This window comes from Natrix helvetica (genome assembly GCF_964273705.1).
Source record: "Natrix helvetica genome assembly, chromosome: 13".
In the NCBI taxonomy this organism is placed as follows: domain Eukaryota; kingdom Metazoa; phylum Chordata; class Lepidosauria; order Squamata; family Natricidae; genus Natrix; species Natrix helvetica.
The window spans coordinates 439,637-464,874 of NC_138557.1; the positions used below are offsets into that span (position 1 = coordinate 439,637).

The 25,238-nt window shown below is 58.1% G+C and overlaps 2 protein-coding genes across 4 annotated transcripts; one reads left to right on the forward strand and one right to left on the reverse strand.

Annotated features, from left to right (window-relative positions):
* Nucleotides 1-60: 60 nt before the first annotated feature.
* On the reverse strand, nucleotides 61-22,939 carry LOC309398501 (multidrug resistance-associated protein 1-like). Its single transcript, XM_081965449.1, has 31 exons — nucleotides 22,789-22,939; nucleotides 18,435-18,611; nucleotides 17,415-17,540; nucleotides 17,066-17,203; nucleotides 16,472-16,597; nucleotides 15,492-15,553; nucleotides 15,074-15,205; nucleotides 14,377-14,589; nucleotides 13,844-14,021; nucleotides 12,926-13,087; nucleotides 12,724-12,816; nucleotides 12,104-12,307; nucleotides 11,843-11,989; nucleotides 11,496-11,583; nucleotides 11,132-11,204; nucleotides 10,864-10,990; nucleotides 10,323-10,499; nucleotides 9,971-10,138; nucleotides 9,602-9,779; nucleotides 7,968-8,049; nucleotides 7,257-7,395; nucleotides 5,966-6,173; nucleotides 5,036-5,346; nucleotides 4,759-4,958; nucleotides 4,537-4,663; nucleotides 4,004-4,105; nucleotides 3,159-3,305; nucleotides 2,653-2,811; nucleotides 2,179-2,345; nucleotides 847-1,041; nucleotides 61-749 (listed from the first exon to the last, which is right to left on the reverse strand). Exons 1-31 carry the CDS (start codon nucleotides 22,822-22,824, stop codon nucleotides 641-643), a joined length of 4,551 nt encoding a protein of 1,516 aa, XP_081821575.1. The 5' UTR covers nucleotides 22,825-22,939; the 3' UTR covers nucleotides 61-640.
* A 336-nt stretch (nucleotides 22,940-23,275) lies between these two features.
* CEP20 (centrosomal protein 20) lies at nucleotides 23,276-24,950 on the forward strand. Of its 3 annotated transcripts, none has more exons than XM_081965455.1 (5): nucleotides 23,276-23,427; nucleotides 23,589-23,786; nucleotides 24,000-24,084; nucleotides 24,462-24,627; nucleotides 24,855-24,950. In XM_081965455.1, the coding sequence occupies exons 1-4, from the start codon at nucleotides 23,400-23,402 to the stop codon at nucleotides 24,583-24,585; spliced, it is 435 nt and encodes a 144-aa protein (XP_081821581.1). In that variant the 5' UTR covers nucleotides 23,276-23,399; the 3' UTR covers nucleotides 24,586-24,627; nucleotides 24,855-24,950. The 3 variants fall into 3 exon arrangements, with proteins under 3 accessions (XP_081821581.1, XP_081821580.1, XP_081821579.1); XM_081965454.1 differs by having other exon boundaries at nucleotides 24,462-24,598; XM_081965453.1 differs by having other exon boundaries at nucleotides 24,462-24,950.
* The last annotated feature ends 288 nt before the right edge of the window (nucleotides 24,951-25,238 follow it).

The window sequence follows — 25,238 nt, forward strand, 5'->3', positions numbered from 1 at the left end:
GGGGCCATTCTCTAACCCAAAAACTTTACTACAAAAGTACCAAAGAAAATTTCAGTCTGCTGAATTTCTTCAGAGAAATTTATTTACAAAAATTAAATAATTATCTTCTATGAAAAGAGATCTCTAGAGTGTTTTCCCTTTAAAAAAAGGTCCACATTATTCAAATGGAAGTTTCTAAACTCCCAGGCTGGCAGAGGCCTCCCTTCCCTTCGCAGGTGACCAGGCAGTGCCAGGGGAGCTGCGAAGGCGGCTGGGGCTGAACCTGCCCTGGGGGCGGGGGGGGGGGGAGAGCAGGTTTGCTCGTCTGCATCTGAACCCTTCTGCAACCCTAGAAGGAAGCAGTTAGGAAACCAGAAGGGACTTTTCTGAATCTGCTGCAGCTGCTTCTCTGCATCCTTTCTCCCATCACCAGAATAAGATAATTTTTTGGGTGCAGACAGTAATCCCAGCAAGATGCTCCTTCAAGTCAGGGGGGCCCTTCTGCGCCCCCAGCCACCGTCATGCTGCTCCTCTCGAGCGAGGAGAAGAGGAAGCCGCTGTTCTACTGCCTTTTGTGCAAAACGGGTCCTGGCAGATGCTGCCAGCCTGCCTGTGCTTTTCCCTGGGCATGGATGGGTGGGGGAAGGCCGGCTTCACCTGGTCAAACCAAGCCGGCATCTTTGGCCATGTTGCAGAAGACGCCCCTGCGCTCGATGAGGTCAGCAGGAGCCCCGCACTCCACGATTCTGCCTCTCTCCAGGACGATCACCCTAAATGGACAACAGCTCTGTCCGTCACCATCTTCCTTGCCCTGCACAAGCCAACATGCCAACCACTGCCAGTGGCCCATAACCTCTGGCGCCTTACCGCGTGTAGTCCATGATGGTGTTCAAGCGATGCGCGATGGTCAGGACCGTGCAACCCTCAAACTGAGTCCGGATCGTCGACTGGATGAGGCTGTCCGTCTCGAGGTCTACCGCGGCGGTGGCTTCATCCAAAACCAGGATTTTGGATTTCCGCAGCAGGGCCCGGGCAAGGCACACCAGCTGCCGTTGACCCACGCTTGAAGACAGAAAGGGCAACGTTAGACGGCAAAGGACGAACGTACTGGATGCTTCGTCCTTGTGAATGAAACAGGGATTTTGTAAACGAGAGAGAGGCTGTGTGTGCCCTTGTGCCTGTTGCCCAGACACAGGCAGAGAGAAGGCCGTGTGTGTGTGTGTGTGCATGTGCGTGTGCGTGCAGAGCCTGGCTTCTGTTTATCTCAAAACCGTCTTTTCACAGCTGCTCCTAAAAGGGTGGAGCTGTTTGCCTGGATCGGCTGGACTCTGATCATTTCGGTTGCAATGCACAGCTCAGGCTGGCATTCTCTGGGCAGAACCTGTCCCAGATTACAGCCCATGTCAGAAACCAATTTCCTAGAAGACAACCTAAGACATCCATTGCGTCCTCCTTTTGCAAGAAGGCTGCAGGCAGAAAAGGGCAGCTTCACTTCTCTCTGTCCCCCTCTTTGCAAATTCAAGAAAGATAAGAAGAGGACCAGAAAAAAAAAACAGAAAAAGATCCAGAGGAAAAAAAGGAACATCAAAGAAGAGAACTAATTATATTAAGAAAAAAGAAATGTGTTCTCTGTTATTCCACTGAAAGTATTAAATTGGTACAATGTACAAGGATTGTATCAGTTCAGTGTGTGACCCTCCATAACAACACGATTAGGAGAACAGGAGACTATCTCCGAGGCCTCTGAGTCAGCCTGTCCTTGAGTTGATGACTAACCAGGAAAACTCTGGAGGAGGAGGAGGAGGAGGAGGGCGCACCTTCCCTCCCCTCAGGAAAGAGAACCAAACAGGTAAACACCAGGCACAGTTTTTCTCCTGGCGTTGTGTTAAGACAAGGCTGAGCGTCTCTCGGCCACCTGCTTCTTTCTTCCTGGGCTCCCAATCACACCTGATTCTTAAGCCTGTGAATCAGTCCCAGGTAGAGAGCTGGGCCCACAGCCAGAGACCGGCCAAAACTGCTCCAAAACTCCTGTGGAACTCCTGCAAAGCCAGCCATTCTTTCTGGGCAGCGCCAGTTTAACGAAGGGCTGGTAGAGCCACAGTTTAGAGGCAAACCAGCTTCGCAGAGCTCCGCATCCTGCCCTTAAACATGCAGGGCCCCCCTTGTGCGTGGTAAAAGCTCTCCCGTTGCCCTGGGTACCTGAGGTTTTCCCCGCCCTCTGAACACTCGTGGAGGAGCTTATCAGGCAGGGAGGAGACGAAGGCCTTCAGGTGAGCCAGCTCCAGCGACATCCAGACGTCGTCGTCAGAATACTGGTCAAAGGGGTCCAGATTCATGCGCAAGGAGCCGGAAAACAGGATGGGATCCTAGGCAGGGAAGAGGGAGGGGAAGAGAGCCTGGAGGGTCACAGAAAGGGTTCGAGGGGCTTCTCCCCCTTTTCCAAAAGGCCTCCTGCGTGGGAAGCTTAAAACCTCCAGAGGGCCCTGAAGCTGCAAATGCCCCAGAGGCGCAAATGAGCTTTGCATTTTCCAGGGGCTCAAATCGAGTCTCGGCTTGCATGCATTCACTCCCAGGTGATTCCCTTAAATGGGACCCCAGGGGTTTGGTTCTTTTTGGGGGTGGGGGGAAGAGACCTTGCCGAGAAGGTCAGGCCCCCAGGCAGCCCCTACCGACCTGGGGGATGATGGTGATCTTGAAGCGAAGGTCGTGGAGCCCGATTTTGGCAATGTTAATCCCGTCAATGAGGATCTCTCCTTCTGCTGCCTCTTTGATCCGAAACAAGCCCAGCATCAGAGAGGACTTCCCGGCCCCCGTCCTTCCGACTATGCCCACCTGCCGAGGGCGGAGAGCAGAGACAGAAGCCACTGAAAAGGGCCCAGCCTTCCTCAAGAGGAGCTAAACACACTTGGGGGGATCGGGGGATGGGTGGGCAGCAACGGACGGACATTGAGGGAACCACCTCAACCTCGGCAGGCAGAGACGGTTCTCCTGATGGACCTTGAAGGGATCTTGCCACGCAGGCAGCATCTGTGCTGCTTCCCAGTGATCCAGATGAGCCCGGAAGGAGCTCCTGCCTTCACCAGCTCCTCTGCTGCCCCTCACCCAGGGCCAGGAAGCCTCTTCTCTCCCAGCCTCCATCCTGAAGAGACACGGCTGCCTCCAACCCCCAGGGAACTCACTTTCTCCCCTCCGTGGACCACGATGGAGATGTCCCGCAGCACATGGTCCATGTCGCTCCGGTAGCGAAGGCTGTAACCCCGGAACTCCACCCGCCCTTCCTGAGGCCAGCCGGGCGGGACAGCCGCTTGCGCAGAGGTCCACTTGGCCTGCGAGAGATGGGAATTGGGCTCATGTGCCCCAGCCATTCCGTAGCCTGGGGGCCTTCCCAAGACCCGCCCCCACCGGCTCATCCTTTGGGCCCAAGCCCCCTGTCCAGCACTCGGCCTCTCACCACCCACGGGATGTTTTTCTGGAGCGTGCAAACACCATAACAGCTGATTCCCAGCAAATGGACCAAGGAGAACAATGCTTCCTCTCTTGGCCACCAGAGGGCGCTCTCACCAGCCGGGAGAACGGACACAGCCACTGTGGCCCCTTGGCCCTTGGCTGGACAGGACCCCCACTCACACTGAGAGACGGAGCCCAGGGAGCCTTTGGCTTTGCCTTGGAGACTTTTAAAGAGAGGACCCAGCCACCTGCAGGTGCTTCCTAAGCATTAGCCAAGTGGAACCTTCTTGTTTAGGGGCAGTCTATCCCAAAGAACTATCTGCCAGGAAGTGGAAACAGAAAATGTCTTTCTTCCTTGTGGACCTCAGAATTAGTGGGGAGCACAGACTCTGTTCTATGAGAGGTTCCCTTTCGGTGCTGGCCGACCAGCATTTGAGCAGCTCCCTGGGGCTGCACCCCCCCCCCCCCCAAGCTTCTCCTGGGAGAACCCGAAAGGCCAAGGCTGTCCTGTGCCAGGGAAGCCCCTTCAGGGTTCTGTGCCCAAAGGAGAGAATGGCGGCTGGGAGCAGGGACTGGCCTCTTTCTCCTTCTCCGAGTATTCCTTCACTCTTTCCACAGCTACAATGTTGGTCTCCATCTCGGAGGACATTCGGACCAGCCAGTTTAAGTAGGTGGTGATCTGCAAAGGAAGGACCCCCTGGTCAACCCCCGAGGAATCGGGGGCAGGGCAGAAGCAGGCAGCCCCTTTGGGAGACACCTCTGAGACAGCCGCCAGCCAGCAGGGATCGTGGACAATTTAGGGCCGGGATTTAAGGTGAACGAGAGGTTGCAGGGAAGGGCTCCTGGCTCAGGGCAGACCCCCAGACCACGTGAGGGCAGGAGTGGTTCTCAGGGGCCAGAAAAACCAGGCCCTCCAGCTGGCCAGGCAATCCTAGGAGGAGCCCCCATCTCTCCTGCGAGAGGCTTTGCCATTACATCCATTCTATCTATGCTTATTAAAAAAAAACCCATTTTGCCACAATCCTTCCCAGGGCAGATGGTTCTCCCATCAGAGAAGGTCCGGCTCATGAAGAGGCTGAAACCGGAGAGGCCTCCCTGAAGCCGCCCTACCTGTAGCGAGTAGGAGATGGACAGGCCCACCAGCCCGGCACTCAGGCTGTGGCGAGCAATGACGGCAAACAGGGCTGCGAAAAGGACGATGCAGTTGCCCACCGACTCCAGCCGGACGGCCAGCCACCTGCGCAGGCCAGGGAGGGCGGGGGGTTAGAGGCCGGCAGGGAGCCACCCTTCCAAGCGCTTCAGGGCTTCCTCGTCCTCCCCCAACTGGATTACCGGTTGGCCACGATGCTGGGGTAGTAGGCCTTCTGGTTTTCGTCCACTTTCAGGTCACTCTGCCTGATGAACCGCTTCTGCTCCCCGAAGGCACGGATGACGCTAACGCCCAGCAGGGTCTCGTTGAAGTGCGAGTAGACCGGGGAGCGGCTGACCGACTCCAGGCGCTTCAGCTGGCGCGAGGTGGCAACGTAGAAGCGCTGGGGAGGCACGAGAAGCGGAGGCCGTCAGAGGGGCCACGGAGGGAGCCCCAGGGAGGGCCAGGTGTGACCCCTACCTGCACAAAGAAGTAGATGAAGCCCAGGGGTGGGATGACCACGGCTGCAATTGGCGTGGCCAGCAGGATGATGACGCAAGCGCCCAGCACGTTGAAGAGGGAGCCCATGAACATCTTGATGACCTGCGGCAGGGTGGAGTCGATGATGTCCATCTCCTTGGAGAAGCGGTTGACCAGGTTCCCGCTGGGCGTCTGCTCGAAGAAGCTCACCGGGCACCGCAGGATGTTATGTAGCAGGTTGAGGTGGAGGCGGCGGGAAGCAAAGATCCCCCCCACGGAAACCGCCATGGAGTAGCCAAACACGGCCACGCCTGCAGGGAGCGAGAGGGCAAAGTGTGGGTCTGGCTGGAGCCGCTCAGGAAGGCCAACGCAGCCACGAGGTCTGGGTCATCGGGGGCCCAAGAGTGTTCTGGAAGATTCCAAAGGCTGCCCGTTGTCGTCCGTCCCCATGAAAAACGCTGCCCTGCCCGCTTCCCCTGCAGAGGGTGCCTTTGAGGGCGCCAGCCGATGTGCCTCAGCTCTGCTTCCCAAACATTGAAATACCCCATTCAGGGCGAATGGCCACATGAAGCTGGCAGATACCAGCTTTGGGCACCCAGCCCTGTGCCAGCTGTGAGAACAGGATCAGGGCACCCAGACGTTACTTGCTGGGCAGACTACGAAGCGCCTGGGGTGAAGAAGGGAGAAGACGAGGCCAGCACCTGGCACATAATCCCACCCCCTCTTCTCCCGTCCCTTTCATCTCATCCTGCTCCCCAACAGACCTTCCCTTTCAAAAGATGGCACAGATCTGTGCCCGCAAAATGCAGGATTCACACCCTGGAAGTGGGGAGCCCTCCCTCCCCAAGCCGGGACCCCGGGGATGTCCCCAGGGCAGCCGCAGGCCAGGAGGAAGCAGGAGCCCTAGGCCCGAGGGGTGGGTGGGCAGACCTTGAGAGATTCCCAGGGCGCCATAGACCCCCAGGCGCATGTTGGTGTGCTGCTGCGTCCCGTTGATGACGGGGTCGTCTGTCCACAGGCTGAGCCAGTAGTTGGAGGCCAGGGAGGCCACGTGGTTGCAGAGGAAGAGGAAGATGCTCAGGAAGGCGATGCCCAGCCCGATGGCTTTCATGTACCCCCAGTAGACGGTCGTCTTCACCTGCGACACACAAGGCGGCCATCAGAGAAAAGGTCTGCCACTCCACCAGGACCCTTCGGGCCCCCCAGGCCCAGAGGTCTGCTGCCCAACAAGTGCCCCCCCCTCTGGTGGCAGGGCTCCCTGCTGCTCCTGGATCCTGTTCCAACTCTTCCCCCACCCCAATTCCCTCTGCCATTCTCTGCCCATCCCGGCTCCCTCCCTCCGGACAGGGCAAGAGATGGCCACAGCTCCCACCGTCTCTCCTTCTGCGTCCCCCCAAAAATCTGGTCTCAATCTGGGAGGGAGGCCACCCCCGGCTGCCACCCCGGCAGGCGCTCGGCCATGGCCGGTCAGAGGACAATGGCAGCGGTGCTCTTTCCACCAGCCGTGCCTGCCCCTGAGTGCCAACCTCCCTGCCCGGGGGGTGGGGGGGTGGCTTGAGAAGGGGCCGAGGAAGATGGCGTCCAGGCGGGCAGAGCGAGGGCAGCCCTGAGTTGTCTCCGCTGGCCAGTTCACAAATCTCCCAGTGGGGAAAGGCAAACAGACACGACCTTGAAGGGCCTGACCCTGACCCTGGCCTGGGGCCAGCTGTCCGAACGGCAGCCAGGAGCCTGGCCCAGCTGGAAGCCTTTTCCAGAAAGGAAACAGCCAGTTCAACCCCCGGGCATTGGCTGTTCCCACCGAGTGGCTCCTGTCAAGCCCTTGTGATCAGCAGCCGGCCATTTTCTTTCAAAGGAGAGAACTGGGCCAAGTTGTTGTTGACGCAAAGGAATCCCTTTAATCCCTGGACTTAATCCCCAAATAAAGGGACCGTGGGCCCTCCGAAGGCCGGCCAGGGGAGCCAAGAGAGCACATTCACCCCCTCTGGAAAGAGAGCCTCTCCGGCAGTGGAAGCCAGTCCCCCAAGCCCTCCTTCGGGCCCCCTCCCCTTCTCCCCCACCCAGGGCCTCTCCCAGGCTGCTGCTGCCCCTCTTTTGGGGGCAGGGGTTACTACGGCCAGCCCCCAACTCCGAAGCTCTTTGCTGCCACCCAGGGCAGCCAGTTTTCCTGGGCTAAACAAGGGCCAAGTGGCGAAGCCTCGGTGGGTGGTGGGTGGGGCCTCACTTTCCCCGTCTGGGCAGTGTCCGCTTCGGTTAATTTCCAGGTGTTCTTGCCGTCCGGCGCCTTCTGAGCCTGGGCCAGGCTGTTCTGCACCAGGGACTTCTCCGTGTCGCTGCTGTAGGTCGAGGAGCAGCTCAGTTGCCTGCAAGGCCCACATGCCATGCTTGATCCCGGGCTGCTCTCGCCCAGCCGAGAGCCCTCTGCCCATGCGCAAAGCAGAGCGGCTCCCGCAGGCACCCCTCTCCCCCAGCCTCCAAGGCCCCCCCGCCGCACGGGCCTCCCTCTGGCTCTGTTCCCAGAGCCCCATTGCAAAAGCCTGGGATCGTGCTGAGCGCTCCGCCCTCCAAAGCAGCAGACGCCCCTGGGAAGCAGCCCCTGCCCACTGAAGGGGCACCCCAGGGACTTCCCTGCATCCCCACTCGCAGGGAGGGCAGGAAGAAGCGGGCCGAAGATTCAGACTGATCAGGAAGTTCCTCCCTGTGCTGGAGCAGATTCTGCCTCCAGGACAAAAAAGACCCCCTCCCTTCCCCATGAGACCCCTCAGCCAGCAACTGAAGGGCCCCAAGTGGGGTTGAGGCACCTGCCGATGCCCGGGAAGGAAGGGAGCAGCAAGTAGGGGGGGGGGGGAATTGTTGTTCCTAGCTTAGGTGACACCTCTGGGAACAAGGCGCAGCCCCCCCCCCCCCCCCCCCCAGGGCTGTTCCCCTTGTTCACCTCCTCACTTGGACCGAGTTTTCACTGGCGAGGACCCCGTTCTCCAGCAGCTTCTCTTCCTTTGGGACCAGACCGGGGGTCTCTGCAGGAATTGAAAAGAGGGCAGATAAGAGGGTTGTTGCACAAAACGAAAGGGCCAAAGCAAAGGAGAGACTCCCAATGACTAAATCCGCTACTATCTGGCACTGTCCTGTACTCGGGGAAGGTCTGCCTCTCTGCAAGGATTTAAGAACTGAAGCTCTTTGTTTCAATCGACTCGCTGGAGGAGGATTTGGTGAGAATTTGGACAATTATTTTTTCTCCTAGCGAAGAATACAAGTCATCAGAAATTTGGGGAAAAAATTATTGAGCTTTTATTGCTGCAGGCTGCTTCTGCTGGCTGCCAGCTGCCTGCAATTTGGCAGTTTGAATTTCACGAGGCTCAAGGTTGACTCAGCCTTCCTTCCTTCCAAGGTGGGTCAAATGAGGACCCAGATTGTTGGGGGCAAGAGGCTGACCCTGTAAACTGCTTAGAGAGGGCCATAAAAGCCCCATGAAGTGTATATAAGTCTAAGAACTATTGCTATTGCTGCTGAGAATTTTAGTAACTTCTCTCCACCCTCCTCTGTTCAAAATGCTTTTTATAAATCCAAAGAAAGAGGAGGACAAACAAAGAAAAGATGAAGGTGCTTTAAGCTAAGCTCTTCCCGGTTGCCCCTCTTAAGCTATGCTGGCTTGTTGAAGGAGAGCAGAGTGCAATTCAATCTGGCCGCCACATGCAAGAGTTAAACCAGCGATTTCCAGGACTCTCTTCATCCCGCCCACTTCCCACAATCAAGGAAAGTGGAATTTTTATTAGCTTTATAAACGCCCAATTAAGCCACCCTGTTTTCAGGGCATTAGATGAACCCGCCTTGTTTCTGCAGTGCCAGCTGGCAAGCCCAGAAGCTGTTTGCCCAGTGGAGCAACGATTTGGGAAACAGCAGCTGAGTCCTGGAGGCACTACAGATACCCGGACAGTTTCTAAACCAAGATTCACAAAGGGTTTGAGGGGCAGCTCCAGCCCTTGACAGCATTTGCAATCCTGCCCAAGAATGAGAAGCAACCCAAATTAGTTTTGGGATGAGCGGAGGAAGAGAAGCATCAAAACCAGCCCACCACTGATGTCCGATGAGCCAGTCAGACCAGTCTTGGCAACTTCAAGACTTCGACCCACAGAATTCCCCAGCGGACACTTAAAAGTTGCCAAGTCTGAAAACCCCGATTTAGGAACAAGAGAGATTTTTTTCAACTCAATTTCTGACAAGCCTAAGCTGGAAACCCCTCCAGGGTTCGGTCCCCCCCCCCTTCAGCCTCGGAGTCTGCGTGCTTAGGGCACCCACTGATACACGACAGCAACCAGCGTGCTTCTAACCACAAAGACCTGTTCGACAACCGCTGGAAAAGGGCAGAGAAGGAACAGGAGAGCCGCTCCAGGGGGCAGCCAAGGCACGGAGAGGACGGAAGCTCTGGCTGCCAGCCGTCCAAGGGATTTCCCCACCAAGAGGGCCTCAACAGCGACCCTTGCAGTCTTTCCAACCTCGGAAACGGGGCAGGGGATCAAGAGGACCCATACAACAGTGGGAGATCGACATCCGCCAGGGTCCGCTCCTTGCCTTCGCCAGCCACACTGTGATCCGCCCCGGCGTACGTGCGCAGGAACTCTGCGAAGGCCCGGTCTTGCTTGAGCAGCTCTTGGTACGATCCCATCTCCGATATTTTGCCTTCAGACAAGACGATGATGGTGTCCATCAGCGGCAGGTAGCTGACCCCGTGTGTCACCAGGATCCGGGTCTGGGGCAGGAGGGAGGAGGCAAAACTGGGGATGTTGGGGGACGGAGGGGCTTGCGGTGCCCACTGGAGGCAACCAGTGCAGCCTCATAGCAAAGAGACAGCAATAAGATCGTGATGACCCCCCCCCCTCCGCCCTTTGAGTTCCCAGAAGAAAGTCCCCCCCCGCCAGAGCTTCCCCCCCCCACACCTACTTTGTCTTTCAGGAGGCCCTTTGGCCCAATGACTTTGTCGAAAATGTGCTTCCCGACATGGGCATCCACAGCGGACAAGGGGTCATCCAGCAGATAAATGTCAGTGTCAGCATAGACGGCCCGGGCCAGGCTGACCCTCTGCTTCTGGCCGCCCGACAGGTTCACCCCCTGCGGGAGAGAGAGCAGCGCTCTCAGGGCCGGGCAGGAGGCAGAGCGCCACGGAGGGCCCAGGTGCGGCCCAGGGGCCCCACGGAAGGGGATGTGGGAGGGAAATGGCGCCACACAGAGATTTTAAGCTTTGGTCTGGCCAGAAGCAAGTGTGGGCGCCCACAGATGGTGCCCCCTCAAGTACCTTCTCTCCAATCTCCGTCTGGTCTCCTGAAGGGAAAAGCTCCAGGTCGGGCAGCAACGCACAGGCCTCGACCACCCGCTGGTAGTGCCTCCCGTTCAGCTCCCGCCCAAAGAGAATGTTCTCCATCAAGGTGGCGTTCTGGATCCAGGCTTGCTGAGGGACAAAAGCCACGGAGCCCTGCCGAGGAGACACCCCCCCCCTTGAATTTCCCTTCCAGGGAGCCCACCGCTGCCCCCCCCCCCCTGCTGCTGCCCTGAGATCCCACATTTGCCACCAGGGGAAGTCGGCCGCAGCCGCCCCGGAAGCCCTGCAAGAGAATTCCCTTTGGCTGAAGGACATCATAGATGCCCCCCACCCCACCCCCCACCCCGGGGAAATGAGACCCTCTATTTGCAAACCCAAGGAAAGGAGCCGCTCCAGTCAAGGCAGGAGGGGCCTGAGGTGCTGCTGGTGGGCCTCAGAGATGCCCCTCCCTCTGCCAGACCACCAGATAAGCCCCCCAAGCTCTCCATCTGGGGGGGGCTCCTCCTGTCCCACGCACCTTGAGAGAGACCTGACCCTCCTGCTTCTCCATTTCCCCCAGAAGAGCTGACAGGAGGGAGGATTTGCCGCAGCCAACCTGCCCCACCACGGCCACCAGGGAAGCGTCCGGGATGGCCAAGTTGATGCTGGAAGAAAAGGAGTCGCTAATTCAGCCTCGACCCCCGGGAGGGGGCAAAAAGGGGCAAACTGGGCAACGGCAGACCCGTCCAGGGCCATCTTTGGCCACCGGGGGGGAGGGGGGCAAGGGAAGCCATCCAGGGTCTCACCTGCTCAGCACGGGGGGCTCTGTCCGTGACCAGCTGAAGGAGGCATTCTTCACGCTGAGGTTGTTGCTGCCCGCTAGCCAGTGGCAAAAGGAAAGGTGCCCTTGAGCAGGACGGAGGTGGCCAAGGGCAGCACCTGCCAGGGGTGGGGACCCTCTGGCCCTCTCCAAGTGGCGCCTTTCTGGACTCTCCCGCCCACCCTCCACCGCCAGGCCCCACGGCAACAACCTGGCTGAACGTCACAAACTGGGAATGGTGCAGAAGTTGGAAGATTCCAATGAGCCATGCTGGATTTAATTGGGGGGGGGGGGATCTGGCAGCTGCTCTCGACCCTGAGGGGCCCCTTGGCTGACAGTGCTCCACTCACCGTTCCTGAGGTTTCCCCGGATGACATTGTCGGGGTGCAGCTCTTCATGGGACAGGAACACCCGGAGACGCTTGAGGGACACGCTGGCCTGGACCCAAAGAGACAGGCCCCTCCTGAGACTCGGCCTGGAGATTCTGGGGCCAACGGGGGGGGAGGGCTGTGGGCTGCCCACCCCGGAATGGCAGAGTTGGGAGGGACTGTGGAGATTGTCTGGTGCAGGCTAGAGAGCGTCTCTGCTTGAAGGCCTTCAATCAAGGAGGACTCAGCCTGTCCTGCTGGTTGACACTTGCCCTCCTCCCGAAAGCCCCCGCTGCCCCCCCAAAGCGGCAGAGCCGGGGGACTCTCACTTGCACGATGCTGCTGACCACCATGGGAAGGATGTTGAGGGGGAAGCGGAGGATGTTGAACAGGGCCAAGGACACAAAGGCCTTCTGGGCGTCCAGGACGTTCTTTTCCGAAACGGACACGTAAACGGCGAAGGTGGACAGAGCAACCTAGGAACAAGCAGGCCACGCGGAGTCACGCCTGGAGGGAGGGAGACGCACCTGGCCAGGATGTCCAGCAGCTCCCGGGGGGTGGGGAGCCCTGGAGGACCCTGAAAGGCTCACCAGGAAAGGGGCGCAGACCCAGGTGAAGGTGCTGATGGCCGCCAGGTAGGCTGATTTCTTGAGCACCTTCAGCTCCTCCTGCCGGATCTCCAGCACTTTCCGCTTGAAGGCCAGCTCCCAGGCGTAGAGCTTCAGCACTCGGATCCCGTTCAGGATCTCGTTCATCAGCTTGATGCGGCTGTCCTTGCTCTTCATGTGAACCACCTGCGAGCGGCCACGGGAGCCCGTCAGGACACGCCTCGGTGGCAGCGGCCCACATCCCGGACTGACTGCAGCTGTGCAGCTCTAGGCTGGAGCCCCGGGGAGCCTGGCCCACGACCCCTGGGCCCCCCTGCCTGCCCTCCGATTCCCACAACCTCCACCCAGCCCCTCCAGACGGCTCAGTCGGGGGATGGTAGGGCTTCACGGGTGTTTAATAGCTCTTGCATTGAAAAGGGGAGGCCGAAGGGCAGCGTCTCTCCACGGCAGCAACTTCAACTGCTGGCCGATGAATTCTGGGAGTTGAAGTCCAGCCCCCTTAAAGGTGCCGAGGTTGAGAAACGGTCACCTGGACAGATCAAACCCAGCCCCTCCTGCCCGCCATGGCCGAGTGCATTTGACCGTCCCAGCAGAGCCCCCACCTGGTAGGTCTTGGTCTTCATCGCTATCACGGCATTCACGGGCACCAGGAGCAGCATGACGGCCACACCAGCCAACACGGAAGGGCCCAGGTTCTGGGGAAGCCATTGGAGGCGCCTCAGTTCTCCCGATCCGGAGAGGCCTCGCAGGGTGTGAGCAATGCCCCCCCTTCCCCCGGGCCTCAGGGAGCCCCTTCCTCCCTACCAGCCACAGCAAGTAGAGGGCCAACATCACTTGGAAGGGGGCCGACCACACCATGTTGATGTAGGTGGCCAGGTCCATGAAGCGCTGGGCATCCACCGACATCAGGTTGACCATCTCCCCCACCGTGGAGGCCTTCCGGGCCGAATTGGTGATGACCAGGGCCTTGGAAGCAGACAAGGGGGGGGGGGAATTAAGCATCAAGGGAGCCCCCTCAGCAAGAATGAGACCACAACACAAACCGAGAACCTGGAAGCCTCGGGGGGATTTAGAGCAGGAGCCAAAAGAAGCATCCGGAAGGCAGCCTGGGGTTTATCATCCCTGCGACAGCTACCTCCAATTCCCCTGCGCTTTTCTCTTTTGGGGGGGGGGATTGGGGCAAGTAAGTGACATTTCATCCTAATTTTGTTTTACTGCCTTTTCAACACAGTTATCATTAACCGTGATTTAGGGCTTGGATATCGTGGAATTTCCTCATCTCCAGGCCAGCCGAGAGGGAAGGGGCACGAGAGAGCCAGGATCCCTTTGGGGAGGAGGCAACCCAGTGAGGTGCCAATGGAGCCCATCACGAGCAGCGGAGCAAGAGGGCGATGCCCACAGAGCCCTTTGCAGAAGGTCATCAGAGGCTTTTGTGGTTAATGAATTGCCAGCTCTGCTCCCAGTGATTTGGGCAAGCCATGTCTACCCAATGCCCCCGCCCCAGCGTCTTCCAAAGCCGGTGTTGGCAAAGACTCTGCTGATCAAACACGGAGGAAAATGCCTCCTGCCTTGCAGGGCTCCCCCTTCTCTCAGCACACAGGCAGCTGCCCCCCTTGCTTCGCAAAGGAGGGGGTCGTCTCAAGCTGCGGCTCCCAGTCCCCTTGTCCAGTCAGAGACGGAGGAGGCCCCACCCTGGGCAGAAGGCAACCGCTGTCCCCGCACCTTTCGGTAGATGGCCCCGATGACGGCCGTCTTGAGCCTCATCCCTGTCACAAAGCAGATGTGGAAGTACTGGTGCAGGACCAAAGTCTGCAGGCAGGCCGTGAAGAAGAGGAGGCCGGTGTAGAGGAAGCCCTGCCAGCTGGGGGCGCTCTTGTCGTTGACAAAGTTAATGAGCAGCCTAGGAAGGAGAAGACGTTGCAGGAAGGAACGACAGGCCGGGCTCTGGGACTGGCTGGCCCAAACATCCCACCCCGCCCCAAAGGCCGGGAGACCACAGGGCACCCGGAAGCTCTTGGGACAAAAACAAAGACCCCTGTGAGGATCAAAGCAGCAAAGGAAGCACAACAGAAAATAGCTTGCAATTCCCTGACATCAAAGGCCAGAGAAGGGGGAGGGGGGGTGCGATAGCTGGAATGCCACGCTCAGCCGCCTGAAGTCCCGGAGTGAGTTTGCCACCCAGGAGGAGCCCTGCAAGGGAGCAGTCAAGCCATCCAAGGGCAGGAAGGGAGGTGGGGGGGGGGTCTGGCACTCACTTCAGGAGCTCCGGCCCTGAGAACATCATGAGGTCGTGGAGGGCCTTGAAGAGGAAGCTCATCAGGAAGTAGGGCCCGAAGGTCTTGTAGAGCACCCGGGAGAGCGAGGGCTCCCGGGCCCTGGAAGGGGGCCCCAGGATCAGGGCCTCCGCCTCTTCCTCCCCGTCGGAGCTGGCCGGCTTCTTGGGCGAGTAGCGCATGGGACTCATGAGCCTGCGGAGGCAGAAAGAGGGGGGCATGGAGGCCTCCTTGGGATCACCACCCAAACACCCACCCAGTCACCAAAGCCGGCTCCCAGGGTGGATTGTGGGGCTTCCCCCCCCCCCCCCAGCACCCACACACTTCTGGCCAGGACCACCAGCCCTGATGGGAGTTGCAGCTCAATGGACCCCAAAAGCATCAGCCAGGGAAAGGAGCCACAAGACGGTTTGTGCTTTGGGACGAGAAGGAACCCCTGGCCCCCCACTTAGCGGCTCCTGATCATCACACACTTAATTTAAGGGCCCCAAACCAAAATCCAGGGCAGGGCAGGAGCCACTCCCGCCTCCCACGCTTGCCTTCTCTGTGAAAGGGGTGGAACTAAAGAGCAAGGTAACAAACAAAAGGCTTTTGTGCAAGTGTGACTTGTGTCGCACAAAAGGGGTCCTCCTGGAAAAGCCTCCCACACGCCCTAACAGACTCCGGGAGCAACACGCACTTCCTGGCCCAGGCACACTCCCGGGCCCAGTGGGCAGCCAAGCCGGGCACCACCTCCTCCGACGTATCTTCCTTGTTCAGAGACCATAAATCCTTGGCTTCCAGCGGCTGCCGGTACCCGTGAATCATCAGCCTGAGGGGAAGAGGAAGTTACACGGAAGGGCTCCTCTGCTCCAGGCCCCTTTCAGAGGAACTGCACTGTGGCCCCACAAAACATCCCACGGATCCACTGGGCCACGGACAGCTTTGGCCTCCAAAGGGCTTCTTCGGCCTGGTACCCTTCAGGTAAGCAGGACTACAACCTCCAGAATCCCCAGCCACCATCATAACCTGTGGGCAGGTGCCATCCCCTCTCAGCTGCAAGGCTTCCGACCGGAGAATCAAGAGGTTGAAGTCTATGGAAATATCTGTTTTCTTACCCAGAGATCCACCAAAATGTCATCTTGGACAGGAAGGAAGCCCCGGACTCCGGGCAGGGATTCTGGGGGGGGGAAGGGATTCAGCTGGTTATTGAGGGCCACTGGCTTCTAATGGCCTCCAGACAGCTGCGGGTTGGAGGGCAAGCAGGAAGCGGAGCAGCTGTGCCCACACATCACCAGCCCAGCTGCCAGCAACTCCGTCTAGAGCCCATTTAGAGCAGGGTTCAGCCCTTTCAGCGGAATCAAAAGACGTCACTGGTTCACCTCATGAAGCAGAAAGTTGGCGGTCCCAAGTTGACCGCTTGCAAGGAAGAAGGGGGCTGCCCTGTGTGGCCTTGGGGACAAATTCTGCCCGCAATTTGTTTATTGTTATGGTGGATCCCAGCAGGTTTCACCTTCAGCCGGTTATTCAGCTCCTGTCTGGTTTTGCAGGTACGGCTGGAGCTCATGAACTCACTGAGGCCTGAGTGGCCACCAACTGCACCACACTCTAAAAACAGCCCACAACTGGGAGCAGAATTAGGGGTTCAAGGCCACAATCCAAGAGGTTATGCAAGGAGATGGTCAGACCCTCCTCCTGCTTTTCTGAAGCATTTGCCCTCCCAAAATACTCCCCAATGGGAGGAAGAGATCATTTTTGCACAGAGAAGTCACCAAACAACTTTAAATTTCCCGACTCTTCCACAAAATCCTCTCTCTGATTTGGGAATCTCATTCGTGCCAATACAAAACTTTGATTATTTGCACAATGCAAAGGAACGGGGCAACCTTTTGAAAAACAAACAACTAACCGAAACCGTAGCCAACAATTGTAGCGCAGACTGGAAATTCAAGCAACCGAGGTTGGACAAGCGGTTGCAAATAGTTAAAAGTTGTTTACATGCAATTGAGCAGAAGATTAAAAAGAGTTTCGTTAAGCAAACACATCACTTAGATACCCAAGTATGACTCATTCAGCCAATTGCCGCGATAACACTTACCGGGCCATGAATGTTTTCAGAGAATAAAGGCGGACGTTCTGGGAAACAGGACAGAATAAACTGAATTAGCACCAAAGCGAAGTAGATGTAGAAAGTGGTATAGCGAAAGACGTCTATTTCCGCATCCTGGGGAGGAAAATAAGAATGCCACTTAGGGAAATTTGTGGAATTGCCCTGGGAATATCAGCGCCTTTTCCCCCAATAAGAGAATTCAGGGTTGTTCAAGAGGAAACTCTCGTTAAACCTGCCGAGGTGCTAAATTCATCGAGGGGGACTCACTGCTACGAGATGCAAATTGTGCTCGCTTCATCTCACTGAGCGTTTCGTTTTGAAAACCCCACAGCAAAGTGTTCGAGTGATCATCAAGAAAGGATCCTCCCCCCCCCAGCTCTGGCCACAGGGTGGGCAGAGGGCTCCTCCGTCCCAGAGAACGGGTCCGTTCAAAGGGAAGCCTGGTTAGTCTCAAATAAAACCCCAAGGGGTCAATTTCCGGCCTCTGAAGCCACAAGACCCCTGAGCATTAACCCCAGCCTCACTCGTTCAGCTGCCCCTCCAGCTCCCCAAGGATTCTGCCCAAAAGGAGCTGGCACTCACCGGGCACAAGGCGTGCATTGTTTTGGATCTGAAAACGATGACCGCACACAGGAATGCAATCAGCCAGAAAAGGAGCATCACTCCCGAGGACTGGGCTCCTTTGATCCTCTCGTACTGTATCAAAAATGTGGCAAGCAGCTACAGAGAGGGAAGTCAAAAGAATAGACTGTTACTGCCCATGGAGGCTCCGGGATCACAGCTGCTCACTCCGCTCTGGAACTGGAACAAGCGAGGCCTGAGATTTGCTTCCCAGGGTGGGCAACACAGCCGCCATCAGCCACGCAGACGGTTGCAAGGGAGAAAATCTGTGGGATAAAATGCACAAAGCCCAACAATCCAACTTACTCACCATTGTAATGCCCAAAATGGTAGGGCTGATTAAAAAAACTGGAGCTCGAACAATGTGGTGATTTCTTTCCCAGAAAGAGTAGAAAAGGTCTGTCCAGCAGACGAGCCACAGGAAGAGGCCCAAGGCCTGCAAAACAAGAGAGGACGGGCTCTTTCTCTGGGCAAATCCCTTCTCCCAAGCAAAGACCCAGGAGGCCCACAGAAGGGCAGGCAAGCAAAGTCTGAAAACTCCGAAAGGAAAAACCTGCATTCAATCTGTCCCCCAATTCCCCTGTGCAATGCAGTCTCACAGGAGAGGCCCCTCTCTGCAGGTTTCCAGGTGGGGGGGACGCCAAAGAAGCCCCTCCAGCACCTGCCCGCCCCCCTCCCCCCAAGACTAGGGCAGCGATGGTGAACCTTTATTGGCTTGCATGCCATAAGCGGGGAGAAGCGCCAGGGGGTTATGTGCGGACGGTCCGCACCCATAATGCAATGTGCGACACACACACCAGCGTACATGCGTGCATGACAGGCGCTCCCCCCATTTTTTCATGCTTTTTTCGCCCTCCCCAGGCTCAAGAGGCTTTATAGGAGCCTGGGGAGGGTGAAAACAATCACTTCCGGGTTGCTTGTAGGGCTGATTTTAGTCCTCCAGAGCGTTCAGGAGCACTCAGGAGGCTTCCCTGAAGGCTCCGGAGGACAAAAAATGACCCTACGAAAAAACCGGAAGTGACTTCCAGTTTGCTCATAGGGTCGGTTTAAGCCCTCCAGAGCCTTCAGGGGCCTTCCGGAGGCTTCCCTGAAGGCTCCTGAGGACAAACAACGATCCTACGGTCCTCCGGAGCCTTCAGGGAAGCCTCCGGAAGGCCCCTGAAGGCTCTGGAGGGCTTAAACCGGCCCTATGAGTAAACTGGTTTGCCCGTAGGGCCGGTTTTTTGCACTCCGGAGGCTTCAGGGAACTCAGCTTACCAGTGCGCGTATGCCAAGAGGGACCAGGAGGCGGAGCCACAGGGCTGGGGGGCTGCAAAGGGCCCCGACTCACCGTTTTGGCTTTGTTGAGGTGAGACATTTGGATATAGCCCCGGTCATGGCGGCGGAGGTAGGCGAAGTAGATGGGGAAGCCCCCCCAGAGGTAAAAGCAGGGGATCCAGGCAAGGATGGTGATCTGGAAGCAGGGAGTGAAGTCCGGGTCCTCCGTGTACCACGTCAGGTTCCAGTCCTGCGGAAGGAAAAGCAGAGCGATCAGGCAGGGAAGGGAGCTGAGGCCAGGCTGGCTCCCCGAGTTCCCTCTCTCATTTGCGGGACTCGGGTCGGGCATTGATTTCGCCTGCATTTTGGGGAGCAGCATTTCAATTACGCCCCTCCAGCTGGGAATGGGAATCACTTGGGCCCCAACATGAATGGAGACTCATGTGGCAGCCTTGATGCCTGCCTTGTTCCAGAACCCCCAGCCTGCTGGGGAGCTCCTTTCTGGAGGGTCAGTCAAGGGTCTCTCAGACTCTGTTCAGCTCTTTGGGGATTTCCCAAAGAAATCCCCCTGAACCAGAGAACTGTACTCCCCCAACGCCTGGGCGGCTCCATAGGTGCATATCCTGCAGGGCTGCCTCTTTCAGAGGGCCAGGCGGTAGTTCCCCCCCCCCACTACTGCACCCCCCCCCCACTACTGCACACGAGGGGAGGTGGGGGGAGGACGCCTCCTTGTTGCCTCCGTTGAAAAGCACCACCTGCATTTTGGACACTCCCACTTCTTTCTTCCTTTTCTTTGCAGCCATCCCAAAAATGCGATAAGAAGATTAGCTCAGCTCTCTCTCCAGAACCCCAGCAGAGAGATTAACGGCTATTTTTAATTGCAAAAGGAGGGTGGCAACAGGGAAGGTATTTTAATGGCAAAAGATCCCACCAATTTAGGAATCGGCCAAGGGAAAAGGGGAGGCCTGTCAAGGGAGCCTTAGTAAAGCCTCCTTCCCCGCCGCTCCCCAAACTTTTCCCTGATCCATCATCCCCCTCCATGGTTTCTGTAAGAAAGGTTCAAAAATGTTTCTAGGCCCAAACGTGGCTGCTCTGCGCATCGTGTCTAGTGGGGGGAGACGGGGGCCTCCCACGCAATTCGGAATCGCCCAGCAACCAACTCAGACGATGGGGAAGGGGCCGAAATCAGACCCTTTGGGGAAGAGCCCTGAGCCCTCCTGGGGACCTTGCGTGACTCTTCTTCGTCCCCAAACTGAGGCTGATAGGAGTGAGGGCCAAATGTCCTTCAATGAAAGGAGAGGGACTTTAAAGATAGGCGAACCAGAGAAGGGACGAACAGGAATGCCAAGGAACCTCGGCTCTGGGCAGTGTGCGAAGGGAAGAAGGGGCTGGCAAAATCTCCCTTCTTGGAGCTCAGAGGAATCAACCATAACAAGGAGAAAGTGCGTCATGCTGGCCAGCTTTTCGGGGATGACCTGAGGTGACTCGCTTAGCTTCCCAGCCGCCAAATTTAGCAAAGCATTTTGCACCCAGCTGCTCCCTGCCCTGCCCGGCTCCTGCTTCGAAGTTTAAGCAAAAAAGAGACAGGAGGCAGCCGGGCCACTTCCTCCGCCCACCCAGCCACACGCACCCAGCAGCATTCATGTCCCTACCTGACCACAACAAACCTACAGCACAGCAAGTTTCTTCCCCAGCGACAGAGCCAGGGCCTGGCAGCATTTTTTGAGCGCCAACAGCTCCGCAGCCCTTCCTGCGGGCTCCCCTCCCCCTGAATTACTGGGGGGGGAGGGGGGAGGTCCAAAGCCACAGGACAAGCAAGCCAAACAAATTCTGCTGATTGCAGAGCTCTCCGGGGTCAAATGGAAAACCCCTACAAATCATCAGAGCCACTGACCACCTGGCCCAACTCAATTCCGTTTTGAACTAAAGCCCCAAACAACCCAGGCCCAGAGACCGTCTGTTTGGCCTGGAACTGTTTTGCCTAAAACACAGTAAACAAGTTGGTGCTCCTGTAATTCAACTCTGCTTAGCCGCAGCTCCAATTTATTGAAGTTCAGTATTTTGCAGACAAAACAAATTTAGCTGTGAAAAATAGGCAGGAACATCCGGCCAAACTTTTAAAGCAGCAGCAGCAGCAGCAGCAGATCAATGGCCTTTTCTCCTATTGACAATGTGCGATTGTATGCCGTTTAATACTACAGATGGCTACAAGTTGAGGACAGTCAACCTTTCTGGATCACTGATTATTTGACAACCAAGATCCTATTTCTCTACTGCTGACTTTTAATACTGGGCGTTCACCTGCCACTATGAAAACAAACCAACTAGCCTTCTGGCCGAGATTTCCCAGAATTTGAGACTCAGAACGTGGCTGTTATTCTTTTTTTTTACACTGCAAAGCCAAGATTCTGCAATTGTTGGCACACTTCAGAAGCACCAAAGTATTCGCCTGAATACTTAAAAAATGACACCGTTTTTCCAAGCGAGTCAGAGGCAGGGAGCTCAATCGTTAGGGTGAGGCCAAGGAAACTGAACCACTTGAAAACCTGCCTTTTGTCCAGAAATCAACAGCACATAATGATCCCTAATTTCCACAGGGACTCAGCCTGCTGTATACAACCTGCAACAGGCTACGGAAGAGAATTCTCTTCTGTCCCACAGCTGATAAATGGCTCTTGAGGGGAAAGTGGGCCCACGGGGGATGCATTCCTCTCCCGCAACCAGACTCTCCCATTCAAGGTCCCAGGAAAGCCACTTTGGCCAACAGGGACCCTGCTGCACTTAGATGGGGATCTGGGATCAGAGGAAAAGAGAGCGACTGAGCACTTGGACAAGGGGAGCTCCCAAGCAGCATTTCCTATCAGAAAACCTCGCTCCAAAGGCTTCTAATTGTGATCCCTCAAGCCGTCTGGTCACATCTTGGACCAAGCCTGGCCTGGGGAGACTTTCTGAAGGTGGTTGCCGGTTTGGGAGCAAGGACTGTTTCGCTCCCGTTAACTCTCCTGCCGTAAACAAACAGCGGGTACAATTCCCTGGCAACCATCTACTCTCCCGCTTCAAGGAGAGGGAATCCTTACAGGTCGAGACATGCGGGACGGTGAATGCCAGCTGCTTTCTGGGCTGTTGCAAAGGCCTGGCTAGATGTGCCACGTACAACACCCACAGCAACGGCTAACGGATGGGGGTGGGGAAGCTGGGCATCGAGAGAACCAGCAGGATGGCTGGCAAGACGCAACAGGTTTGTTGGAGGGGGGAAATATGCAGCAATGCATTCTCCAAGAGTGAAAACCAAGCCACTGGTCACCCAAACGTATATTTATTGCATGGCTGCCTGCAAACCAAACAGTTGCTAGCAGTTTAAAAGCTGACGTGGTTGGAAGCCAAGGAAAGTGCCAGCCCCACGGGTGCCGGGACACGGGACTAGAGGAGCAGCCCTGGGTGGAGGCATCACACAGCACTGTGGAGCACCTGCGTTGCCTGCAGGAGGGTCCAGGCTTGGTGCCCGCACCTGCCTAGGGGGCATCTAAGAGGCAGCAGGGAGAAGTCACCTTTCAGCCCCAGGCCCGGCAGCATCGTGGCTCCCTTTCCAGGCAGGAAGGCCGGCTGCAGTGGGCGAGCAGGACACCACTGGCCAAGGGCACACCAGCGCCCTGCTTCTTTTGCACCCAACACGGAACCGGGCTGAGCCTGCCCAGCGCCCAGCCCTCCAACTGGGGAGTGGGGAGCTCAGACCCGGCCTCAGCCTTTGGCCTTCTCCTTCTCCCTTTGCAATTTACGGCAGCCGACACCGGCGCAGCTTTGCCCAAGGCTCGGCCACCCACCGCCGCCGCCCAGCTCCCGCGAGGCAGGCCGCTGCTAGGGATGCCCCGGCTCCCCAGGAAGCCTCCCTGCTCTGTCCACCTCACCCCGGCCAGTCCCCGCTGGGAAACCCTTCCCCTCCCTGGCAAAGCAGCCTGGTCGTCCGAATGGTGCCCGAAAGCGGTTTTTCCGGCTCCTGCCGCGGCCTCGGCTGCCCGCCCGTTACACCAGCGCCTCTGCGCGGGAAGAAGGACCGCGCTCCGTTCAGCCGCGCAAGGGGACGGCCGGACCCCGCAGTCGCCCCGAGAAAAGTCCACGCGCGGCGGCAGATCCTGCCCGGGCCGCCTCCCCCCGCGCCTCCCCCAGGCAGCCGAGCCGAGCGAGCCGAGCGGGCGGGGGCTCCCAGGGGGAGCGAGGCGTCCCGCTTAGCGCCAGCCGTCCAGCCCCACCGCCACCACAGCGCTCCTCCCGCCCGGCGGCTGCCGGCGATGCCCTCGCGGAACGGCCGGTGCCGGCATCTGCCAGCGCGGCCACTTCCCGTCGCTCCTGCTCGCTCGCTCCAGGCAGCGCATCCCGGCAAGGAGGGCGCGCCTCGGCCGCCGCGTGGCCGGAGCCGGCGGGAAGCTTACCCAGAAGGGCCCGTCGCAGAGCCAGGGGGCGCCCATGGGGCCGGGGGGCTGCTCCGGAGTGTCTCGCTCAGCACCGCCGATGGGCGGCAGGGCAGGAAGGGGGCGGGGCGGCGGCGGCGGGCGCTGGGTGGACGCGGAGGGCGGGGCGCCCGGGATGCCCGGCAGAGCCGCGTGGGGGGGGAGGAGGCCGCCTCTCTTCCCGGGGATTCCCCGGCCAGGGCCGTTCGCGGACAGCGGCAGGAGAGCCCGCTTCGTCTGCGGACGGGGCGCCCGGGAGGGGCCCGCCTGGCTCAGAAGAAAGGCCGCCCCCGCCGGCTGCAGTCAAGCGCCTCTCCCCCGCCGCCCACGGAGTCCCCCCGGCCCACCACAGGGGGCGCCTCGCGTGTGCGCCATGAGTCCGGGTATCGCCGCCAGAGGGCGCCAGAGAGCGAGCGAGCCCGGCCGCACTGACTCAGCATCCCCACCGCCACTCCCGCCGCCGCTGCTGAGTCAGGCCGCGCTGCGATTGGCCGGCCGCGGGCCAATGAAGGCGAAGGGCGGGCTTCGGTCTCTCCGGCGCCCGGCGTCGTCCTCCCGGCCCTCGCGTGCTTCCGGCCCCGCCCCCTCCCAAGATGGCGACGGTGGCGGAGCTGAAAGCGGGTAACGGCGGCGCGCGCGGCGGCTTCTCCTCGCGGGGGCGGGGCGGGGCGGGGCGGCCGGAGCTCTCCTCGCTGGGCCCGCCCGCGCAACGGCCGTGGGGGACCGGGCGGGCGGAGGGCGGCGGCGCTGCCCCTGTTGAAGGCGCCTCTGTCTCCGCGCAGCCCTGAAGGAGGCGCTGGGTCGGAGCGGGGCGCTGGGGCAGGTGCGCGCCCGCGTCCGGGCAGAGGTCTTCGCCGCGCTGGATGATCCGGGCGAGCCGCGCCCCGCCGCCCCCCGAGAGACGCTCCTGCTGAACGAGCTCATCCGCGAATACCTGCAGTTCCAGCGCTTCCACTGCAGCGCCTCCGTCTTCCTGGCCGGTGAGGATGGGGAGGCTCCCCCAGAGGTCATCCGTCCGGCCCCCTGCAGGAGACGCCTTTGCTGAGAAGGGCTCCAGGGAGGGGAGGGCAGCCCCTCTCAGGCTGGGGAACATGGGCAGCCCCGGAGGAGCCGCCCCTCCCTCGGCCAGACCGCTCCCTGCATCTCCCTCCGGCCTCCCTCGGAGCTGAGCCCCCTCCTCCCGTGTGTTGCAGAGTCCGGCCAGCCTGAAATACCCTTGGACCGAGATTTCCTCGCCAAGGAGCTGCACGTCGTGGAGGACCCCAGCAGCAGATCCGTGTAAGAAGGCAAAGGGCCCTTCCGAAGGTTTTTCTCCCTTGGTCAAACACCGGCTGCCTCCTAGTCCAAATCCCAAATCATTTGCAAGCAGGCACTGGTCATCTTTGCACTCTTGGCTCTAAAAGCGACCCTTTCTCCAGCTGGAGGTTGATATTTCTGAAGTTTCGTGTGAGTGGCTGTCCGGTGTTGCATTTGGAGGCCGATAAATATATCCCAAAGTCCTTCTGGTGCAATGAGCCCTGCTGGATTTAGAGAGCTTGATTGCCTTTATTTCCCCTCCGGGGGTCCCTCTTAGAGACCCCACTGAAGTGGGCACCTGCAACCCTTTCACAGAGTCTCCTCTTTAAATATTGGGATTATTTTCTTTCTCTTAACAGGCCGCTTTTGTATGGAATTCTAACTCGGCTGTTACAAGGCAGTGAAGAAAAGGCCCCCCACACGTCCCCCAGAGGCTCCTCGGTGGCACCTTCAAAGTGGACCACCAGAAAGCCATCTAATTGAAGCAGTTAAATGGGTACAGCACACACGAACCGACAGACTTGTGTATATATTAATAATGCTTTATTAAACATTTATGCTGCCTGACTCTAACTTTGGGCAGCTCAGAAGTTACAGGGAAATCAGTGAACGGTGGAGCCAGGGGTCTTCCTCACCAAATACCTGGGAGAAGAGCTAAGGCTCTTTTAAACAACGCTTGTCTGTCTCTGAGTCACCCCATTACAGTCTGTGCTTGGACACTGATACGTTAATGGCTTTATCTTAACTTTCAGAAACTGTTGCAGACTCGGAACGTGGTGTGAGGCTTTTGAAGATACATGGGTTTCACAAGACATCCCTAAATAAAGTAACCACATTTTTTATGAGTAGCAACTGTTTACATTTTTTATTGTGGTAATCTCCTCTTTCGTCCAATAAAAAACAGTTGATTCAGAAGGGCCACAATCATCTCTACATTCAATGCTTCTTTCAGACCACCCCACAGAAGATCTATGTAGAAGGTAAAAGTTGACTGACTTGATGGCACTTAAGTCATCTGGTCGTTTAACAGCACAGTAAAACAATCAAATGCACAATAAACCTCCAGGTGGGCAGTTCCAGTTCCCCTTTTTAGAGGAAGGCATAAGTCAAGCTTTGTAAGGGAGGGGGAAACCCTT

Excerpts from the sequence above, each read along its gene's own strand:
- LOC309398501 (XM_081965449.1), bottom strand. The coding sequence starts at position 22,824 with ATGGGCGCCCCCTGGCTCTGCGACGGGCCCTTCTGG. Across the intron at positions 16,598-17,065 it reads CAATGCACGCCTTGTGCCCG|GATGCGGAAATAGACGTCTT; the intron begins GTGAGTGCCAGC and ends TTTCCTCCCCAG. Across the intron at positions 12,817-12,925 it reads CCCTCTACTTGCTGTGGCTG|AACCTGGGCCCTTCCGTGTT; the intron begins GTAGGGAGGAAG and ends TGGCTTCCCCAG.
- CEP20 (XM_081965453.1), top strand. The coding sequence starts at position 23,400 with ATGGCGACGGTGGCGGAGCTGAAAGCGG. Across the intron at positions 23,787-23,999 it reads CGCCTCCGTCTTCCTGGCCG|AGTCCGGCCAGCCTGAAATA; the intron begins GTGAGGATGGGG and ends CGTGTGTTGCAG. Across the intron at positions 24,085-24,461 it reads GACCCCAGCAGCAGATCCGT|GCCGCTTTTGTATGGAATTC; the intron begins GTAAGAAGGCAA and ends TTCTCTTAACAG.